The sequence below is a fragment of the Lolium rigidum genome, chromosome 1 (assembly GCF_022539505.1).
Source record: "Lolium rigidum isolate FL_2022 chromosome 1, APGP_CSIRO_Lrig_0.1, whole genome shotgun sequence".
Classification (NCBI taxonomy): domain Eukaryota; kingdom Viridiplantae; phylum Streptophyta; class Magnoliopsida; order Poales; family Poaceae; genus Lolium; species Lolium rigidum.
This window is the reverse complement of record NC_061508.1, coordinates 55,882,877-55,891,940: the sequence shown is the minus strand read 5'-3', so window position 1 is coordinate 55,891,940 and position 9,064 is coordinate 55,882,877. Positions and strand designations below refer to the sequence as shown.

The 9,064-nt window shown below is 42.2% G+C and overlaps 1 protein-coding gene across 1 annotated transcript; it reads right to left on the bottom strand.

Annotated features, from left to right (window-relative positions):
• Positions 1–1,223: 1,223 nt before the first annotated feature.
• Positions 1,224–8,796, bottom strand: LOC124708169 (DNA (cytosine-5)-methyltransferase CMT3-like). Its single transcript, XM_047239861.1, has 18 exons — positions 8,329–8,796; positions 7,990–8,073; positions 5,826–5,933; positions 5,615–5,752; positions 5,432–5,531; positions 5,066–5,235; positions 4,918–4,983; positions 4,615–4,833; positions 4,480–4,538; positions 4,335–4,401; positions 3,932–4,261; positions 3,688–3,840; positions 3,536–3,623; positions 3,205–3,431; positions 1,877–1,920; positions 1,717–1,786; positions 1,518–1,621; positions 1,224–1,419 (listed from the first exon to the last, which is right to left on the bottom strand). Exons 1-18 carry the CDS (start codon positions 8,794–8,796, stop codon positions 1,224–1,226), a joined length of 2,691 nt encoding a protein of 896 aa, XP_047095817.1.
• Between the last annotated feature and the right edge of the window lie 268 nt (positions 8,797–9,064).

Sequence of the window (9,064 nt, the reverse complement as noted above, 5' to 3'; positions counted from 1 at the left end):
AGCAGGAGAGCCCAAAACGGGATTCTGGTCAGCACTAACGCAGCAGCTAGCCCGGTCGGCCGGCTGCGTGCGTGCGTGCGCTGTGTGCCACTCGCGGCGGTTAGCTCAACTGGGAGATGCGATTTTGGCAGCTCGGAAAGTATTTACGGTGGGAGACGGGGGTATGCGGAATACGGTGGGTATGATCGATGACACAGGAGCTAGCTAGGCTGCAGCTTCACAAGCGACTTGCCCCGTCGTTCTTGTGTGCTCCGGACGAGTAGCTCCATGGTGTGTTGTCGCCTGCAAGTTAGAAAAGGTCAGGTTTCAGGTAAATGGACAAGTCCAGAGAGGAGCATTTGCTGTACACGGATACCCACATATATAATAGAAATGAACAGCCCGAAAAATAACAAAAGACAACAAAAGTGAGATCACATATGGACATCCATAAGTTGCTTTGCTCTGCTATTTGAAGTGAACTGAAGGAGGAAATACCAGGTGCCTTCTCAAGTTCCTTGAGCGTTGAACCTTGCCTGAAAGCATTGTTGCAGCCCTCCTTCCAGACTTCCCCTGGTGCTAGAATAACAAGCAATGTGCAGGACCAGTCACCATTTTATTCAAGTGGGCAAATGAAAGGTTAAAAGGAAAGCGAGTCAAACTGGCACAGTTGGATTTCTAGTTACAACTCGTGGAGACCTGTCTTGTCTCAATCGACAAACCTTCAGAGTATCCAAGGCACTCACAGGTCGGAAAAACATTTCTAAAACCGGACTTTTCATCAGAGAGCAACTCAAGGTCAAAACTGGAACTCGATCAGGATGGTAGCGAAAAAGAGAGCGGCACTGACAGTACCATGGCCCAAATATTCTTACAACGAGATATGTTAACTACCCATTGAAATGAGGTGCAGACATAATGCCACAAATACATAATCAATTTCAGGATCAGCATGATTCAGGTCTATTGTAGAAATACACGCTGACAAGTGACAACCAATGAAGGAAGAACGATAATTGGATTGCCTGAACTAATGTTAATCTTTCTTCAGGCAACCTTCGAAGCCACAAAACACAGCAATGATCTTCAGGCAGGAAAGACAAATTGATATGAACTTTATAAAAGATAGATATTGAAATGTCAAAACTGTAGATTGCAAAATGTTTGGAAGAACACTAAAATGCGACAGAACCCATTCAATCAAGCAGTAACTGTCTCTCTAGTGGGCTCAAATCAAACCCTGTCTACTCTACCAATTCGCCTACAGGTGAATGAATGTTGACATCCGGAACCGCAGCCTGCCCCAAGGAAGTGAAGCTGTTGGGAAGAACAAAAAGTGCCTGGTCAAGCCCTTCTGAATTGCCTTTGTATGCCTGACCAAGAGAGTATCCCAGTGCCCGAGCGACAGGAATGGCCACGGCATTACCCACCTGGATGTACCTAGTATCATCACAAAAATAATGGTGATCCACCATTCTAATTCATCACTGGAAAACAAATATCAAACACATAACTGGATACTTGACAGATAAACTCACTTCTGTTTAATAGGACCCCACATCCGGTAATAATCAGGAAAACCCTGCAATCTTGCATTCTCACGGACCGACAACACTCTATCTTGATCTGGGTGCAAGATAATCTAAGAATAGAACATTCAGTATCATTACTAAGAGAGCAAAGAAAAAGGATCAGCAAAACACTATATGCAAAACATCATAGTATGTCTACACTAACCTGGTTGTGCGGCTCTGCTCTTGTCACAACCGTTGCAACTGTTTCATCCTTCCAAAGACGTCCAAATGGCCTGTAAGAGAATCATCATAGGTAACTACAATTATAGAAGTTGAACAATGTTACTAAAAGAAAAAAAAGAAAAAAAGATTCGGACACTCACTTCTTTGATTTTCCCCCAACAAAAGACATGGCATAATCAGGGACCTGGGTACACGGAAAACTAGCACATCAGCAATCTTAGGTTGCATAAGAAACTATATCAACCATGTGTCAACATTTCTTTCACTTGATGAATTCTTCAGAGATGGAAGCAAAGATAAAACAGCATCCTATTTCCCACTAATATGAAGGTTCTCCATGTAATTTGACTGCTGATAGTGTTGTAAAGATCATTGGGTTTATCTGGAATTCAAGGATAGTAACAAGAAACTCAGAAGCTAATGTGTTTACTGTGAAATATGAGAGCTCTTAACTGAGTGATCACACGAAAACTCTGGTCTTCTGTAATGAGGTGGCAGCATCATGGAACCATCTACAGTGCTTTTTTACTGGTCTATTAAACAAGCTATTTATCAAAAGAGCAGAAAGTAGAGAACAGTACAGGTTAAGAGATGCAGAGCCAACCAACGCTTTATAGGTTTATATGTGAGTTCTGAGACAGAAAATCCTGATTTCGCAGTACTAATCTATTCTGATGACCAGCAGGAACCACAAGAGCACATCTACATTGGTAAGCAGCACTAATCTAATCTGATCACCAGCAGGAACCACAAGATGATATCTACATTAGAGGGTAAGAGATGCAGAGCCGACCAACATTTTCTAGGTTTATATGTGAGTTCTGGGACCTAAAATACCTATGTCGCAGCACTAATCTATTCTGATGACCAGCAGGAACCTCAAGCACATATATACATTGGTAAGCTTAACTCAGGAGGATATTTGCACAGTTAAGGTTTCTCTTCATGTTGAGAAAAATCGCAACTCCGGTGGAACTCTGTATGCGCAAAGTCAACAAGACAATCCTTAATCTAACATATTGGATTTAGCAGTTTAGCTGTATAAATGTGTTGAAGCTTCCTTCTCTCGGCCGTTCTTATGGACATAGCAATAAACTCAAAATTTATTGTTCTCCCTTTTGTTCACTCTGATTTAGTGCACGTGACGAGAATAACAGTGAGAAAATTATATACATCAGTCATTACAGAAAAAGAAGATTTGACTGTTGAAGCCAACTGTGTTCTAGATTGTACATTTAGTCCCTGTTTGAAAAGATATAATAAAACCAAAACTTTATACAAACCAAATAAAATCCCACAGAAACATGATGGAATTATAGGCATTCACTATTCATAGGAAATACATCCAAACTACAATGCAGTAACTTATTGTCCTATGCTATTGGTATAACACAATACTTGCAAAACGTATAACATAAATTTCAGCATATACAAAAACCATTAAAGAGTTAGGAAGCAGAAATAATACCAGAGGCTTTCCTGAATCGAGGTAGACACGCTCGATTTCAGGATCAAACTCGACTTTATTGCCTTCTCCCACCCTGACCCCCCTGAGACAACGGAAGTTTGCGCCTTTTTTCTTGGGGATTTGCTGTACACGTGCAAGATCATCCTTGTTTAGTTGCAAGGGTTGGTGATCAAGCAGTTTACCATCCTCAGAACAAACCTTGTGTTCATAGGAATAATCTAGCATATCTGGAACAATCGAGAAAATCTTCAGCTCACCATAAAAGTCTAAAATTGTAATTACTATTTTTCACAAGGAAAACTTGAAGAGTCAGTAGATGCAAACATAATACCTTTTCGACTAATCTGTATATATTGTTGAAAATCAGACCTAGGATTACCTCCATACTCCATTATCTCATTTGGCTGATGATTACCTATCTGCACAAAAGGAGTAAGAAAAAATGTGTAGGCTATTAGGTATATTAGATAATTGAATAATTACCTCAGGTAAATCTGATATTGCTTCACCAAGTAGCAAAGCTTCCTTAAGCGTCGATTCTTGTGTTTCATCATAAACAATGCTTTGGGAGAAGGAAGTTGGGATTCCGCCACGCCAAACAACCTTGTGGGTAGGCAATGGGTATTTTGGGAGCACCTACATTGCCAAATGAAAATAAATCATTCTACAGAATATAATACCAGCAAACATTCAACATGAAAAAAATCATGACAAACAGGTAGCAGACCATTGTTGGAAGAGCTCCCCAAAGGAAAACTCTCATACGAAATTGCGGCAGCCCATAACAACCTGCCACCATCATGCCAAGCCGTGCTTGATAATCGAGCGAAACCAAGCGGCTTAATGCATAACTTGCCAGGTAACCTTCAGCAAATTTTACTATGTCCACCACGTTTTCCATGAGAACATAATTTGGCTTTAAATATTCCACAATATCCATAAAAATAATTAGCTGTCGATTTTTCTCGTCCTGTAGAGGATTATTACTGTCTCGGAAGCGGTTAAACCCGCTGATTCCTTGACACGGTGGACCGCCACATATGACATCAACATCGCCCTACATGAAATTATGTAAATAGCAGAAAAAAACGTGTGAATAAGAAAAAAGAGGCAAAAGGAGTAATACTCACCGGTAGTGGCAAAATTTTCAGCCGGTGACCCTCTTGTACAAATTCTTTAATCTTCAGAGCATAGTCACTAGGTATAAAACAAGAGTCAGTGCACTTTTATTAGGAAAATATTGTTAAATTAGCATATAACAAATGAGATACCAACCTTAGGTTCCCCACCGGCTCCCATGAATCTTCATCAGAATCATAGCCTTCCCATTGCACCTGCAAAAACAACCATGTATCAATCATACAGTATTTACAAACTTCGAGTAAACCCAACAACAAATAAGACGGCTACCTTAAAGTATATAGTATTTTCCTTCCCAGTGCCACCATAGCATATTCCAATAACCTTGTCCACCACATACTCATCCTCTCCTAGAGGGCCGTCATCTTCCTCTTCATCCTCTAAAGGGTCGACTGAATCAGAATGAACAACATTATGGACATACTTGTCACATAAGACAGCCCATTCCTTGAGAAGTACAAGGTAATCCTCGGCCTTTTCATTTCGAACCTACATTCAAACAAATGACACATAACATATAATTCATATGCAACAAAAGGGAACCAAGATTGTAGTTTACAATTTTATTTACACCTGTGTGTCAGGGTGATTATACTTCAGACTTTTGCAGGCAAACTCATTAAAATCAACCGCCCACCTCTATAAAACAGAAGAAAGATGTAGGATTAGCATCATGATCACAAATACATAATCACAGCCAAACGATGATGTAGAAAAGTACCGTCTCAAGTTTGACCCCGGCTAGAGCTGCACCTAAACAAAGGCCTGTTGACAACCCGCCGCAACCAGAGTAAAGGTCTAGAAGGGTTGCTTTCTTAGCTGATGTCTCACCCAAATCGACAGTATCACCCGAGAACTTGGATGCAGTATCGCTGATTATAGGCCCATTCTCTAATGAGAGAAATAAGGCAATAAGAACCACGGTTAGAAAAATTGTACATATTTACTACCTTTGACATCATAAACACTGTATAGAAATATTTCACGACATTATTTTCAGTTAGGAAATACTGTGCCACTTGGTGCCAAAACATTTATTCATATTAGCATGGTAAAAAGACAAGTTGTAGCATTAAACTTTGGTTACCTGATGGTATGTTGGCAAAAGTTGAAAAAGCCTCGCTATAAGACATGTCATAGTAAAACTGACACTCTGCAAGCTTCTCAGCCTTGGATATTGAATTTAACTAAAGCATAAGCACAGGAAAAAGAGTGAGAAACAACATATGTACAGGTTTATTAATGGACAGTTGTAGGCAAAAGTACTTACGTTTGGATCAACGTAGACTATTTTAATCTTTGATAATATACAATCAAGACTAATATCATCCTTGTCCTCAGAAAGGAATACACGTATTGGGTCATGCTTGTGATCAGTACCTTTTTCTAGTATCATTGTTGAAATAACCTGCAAATACAACAATCAGCACAGTGCAATTGGGAGTTGGGACATACAAAAAAATACAACTGACGGTACACACCGTTTCCTCTGGGCGGTAGAACCAGCGACAGGTGAAATACCGACGGCTGTCTGTGCCCTCGAAAAACTCGGCTATCCTGCCGAGAAAATCAGTCTTTCCCTCTGCAGCCTATACACGGCAAAGGGGGTTAGAAATGTAAGATGTCCAGACAACAAACACAGATCGAATATATCAGAAGAGCAACCATCTAGATGTCACGCCAATGCCTAAATTGCACTTTGATTCAGCATTTTTGCTCACACTAGGTGAAAGAAAATGAAGCCGTGAGCATTCAGTTCGATTAGATTGTACTGCTATAAAATTTAGTCCAAACTTTTACCACACATGAAGTTATGCAGAATTGATTACTACTAAAGGAAATCAGTTAATAAACATGCAGATCATTCATGGGAATGGTGTTTTTGGAACATGGGAGCATATGCCCCCTCTATTTTCAAATGCATCTTATACACATTTTGAAATCTCAAAAAATTTGAAAAAAAATCACATCTACATTTTCATGTGGTACATGCTCAGAGTCGTTTGATGAAAAAACGACTTGTCACATGACGTGTGAAAAAAAAAGACAAAAATCATTGCTAAAAATAATGCGTTTCACAAGATAAATTTTCTCTTGTTTACATAGACCACATAAATTATTGGGTTTTCCTGAAACATGACGAACACACATATATTATAGAGATGTACATGTAAACAATTTTTTTAAAAAATTCGACACTTAAAAATATGATTTTTTTGGGTAGAGGGAGCATATACACCCAGGAGCTGAATTGAATTTATGATCATTTATTCACTTCACAATCACATCACAACAAGATATGAAAGGTTGCCCATATTGACAACTCATTATCGTTACAAAGCTTGTGGACAGAAATCGCAAATCCAAATTTGATCTAGGGTGCATATGTTCCTGCTATAAAAAATAGATTTTATAATATCAAAAAATTCTGAATAATTTTTTTGATCGTACATTACGACATTCCATACGTGCACGCCAAGTTTCGCAAAAAATCGACATTTGTTATAGTACAAAAAAGATAAGAAAATGTTTCTGTGAAGAGGTTTTTTTAGCACTAAAATTTATCTTTTTTACACATGACGTAAAAAATCGATTTTTTTGTGAAACAACTTTGCGAGCACAAAGAACATAAAGATGTACATGCGACATTTTGTGTCAGATTTTTTCAACACTTCAAACAATGTTTAAAAGCCATTTTAAAAATCAGGAGCATATGCACTTGGGACGAGAAACGCCGCTCTCGAAGGAAACTAATAAATCAGCTGTGCAGTGTACGCGCATTTCCTAAACAGATTCACAGCGAGGCATATATGCATAACAATCCAGCTATCCCCTGGCATTTCGGACTCCATCATCTGGACCATGTCGCCAAGTGGCTGCTACTCAACCAGTTCCGCCTACAAGGCCCAGTTCCTAACCGCTTTGCCATGCTCTTTCGGTAATCTCGTGTGGAAAATTTGGGCTCCACCGAAATGTCGCTTCTTCGCCTGGCTCGCCGTTCAGAACCGCCTTTGGACCGCGGACCGTCTCGCCAAACGGGGGTGGCCACACCAGCCTTCTTGTCAGCTTTGTAGATGCACCCCCGAGACGGCGCGACATATCCTTTTCGAATGTCGTTTCTCCAGAAGGATATGGGCTGCTGCGGCTTCATGGCTTTCTTGCCCGGATCTTCTCCGCTGCCTTGGGTCGGGAAGGCAGAAAGTGTTGGATTACTGGCACGCCATCGCCAAGACTCCTTCCTCTTCTCCCAAAGGGTTACGGACTGCCATCTTGCTTATCGCGTGGGAGATTTGGAAGGAAAGAAATGAGCGAGTTTTCAATAATAAATCCTCTTTGCCTTCGGTCATCATGCACAAGATCAGGGAAGAAGGAAGAGATTGGATTCTTGCCGGCGCTAAAAACCTTGCGGAGCTCGTGAGCTGACCCCTTTTCCCTTTTCTCTAGTTTTGGGGTTTTCTCCTTCCCCTTTCTTTTGTTTTTGTTGTTGGCATCAGCCAGACCTATGTTTGCTCCTCCTATATTAATATAAGGCAAAAGCTTTTTTGCCTCGTTTCAAAAAAAAAAAAAAAAATATGCATAACAATCGATTGATACAAACGTTAATCAACAATCAATCACGGGTTTTGAAAAGTTAAAACGACGGACCTTTACATAGACATCGTCATTGAGGGAGTAGATGGTATCCTCAACCTTCGCGCAGCGGTAGTGTGCCAGGCCTTCACTTTCGCCCTGCAAGGCAATGCAATGCGCGAGACACGATTCAACTCAGATCAGAATATCGAACATGCATTTTGTTGTCACCTCAAATCCAACAAAAATCAAGTCAGCGGATTAGACGACCAATTTCAGAATTCAGCTAGTAATATTAGAAGATAATCCATTAGCAAGAATGAGTAGGAGTACATCATAGAAAGAGATGGGGAATGGAGCAATCTAATGCATGCGTGCGCGTTACCTGCTGTGCTGGTAGCGCGTTGGCCACGCCTTGAAGGCCTCGTCCTGGGGGATGGGCTCGCCGACGAACCCATGGTCGTGGTTCCCGCTGCCTTGCACCCGTCTCGGCTTCGCCACCCGCCTCCTGATCACCGGCCGCCTCCGCGTCCTGGTCGGCGGCCCCACCGCCGCCTGCTCCTCCTCCTGCTCCTCCAGCTCATTCTCCTCCGCCAGGGCGAGCTCCTCCTCGTCGGGCTCGTCGGCGCAAATGTCGTCGCCGTCCGGGTCACCCTCCTTCGCGCATGTCCGCAACTTCTTCCTGGTCGCCTTGGCCTTGGTCGTCTTCTTCTTCGCGGACGACGCCTTGGCATTGGCGGACGATGCCATCTTGAGCGGGCGCTTGCCGCTGCTCTGGTGCTCGGGCTCCGGCTCCGGCTGGGGCAAGGCCTTGGCGGAGGGAATCCTCTTACGAGAGGAGGCGCGCGTGGGCTCGGAGGCCAAGGAGCTCGGCGGCGCCATGGCTGCGTACGGCAGATTCGAGTGAGGAAGTTGAATGTGACGGAGGAAATCGGGGGAGGTTTATGTAGTGGGATCGATCGCGTGGGGAAGGAAAGTGGCCCGAAATTTTCGAGCGCGTGGAGTCGTGCATGCATGAAGAGCGCGCGGGCCGTTATCTCACCTCGTTCGAATTTTTATCTCTCTGATTTGTGGGGCAGCCAATGCAGCTCTGACCTGGCTAATGGCACGATTTGGTTAGTAGTAATTGCTTCGTGCTGATTGATCCGCA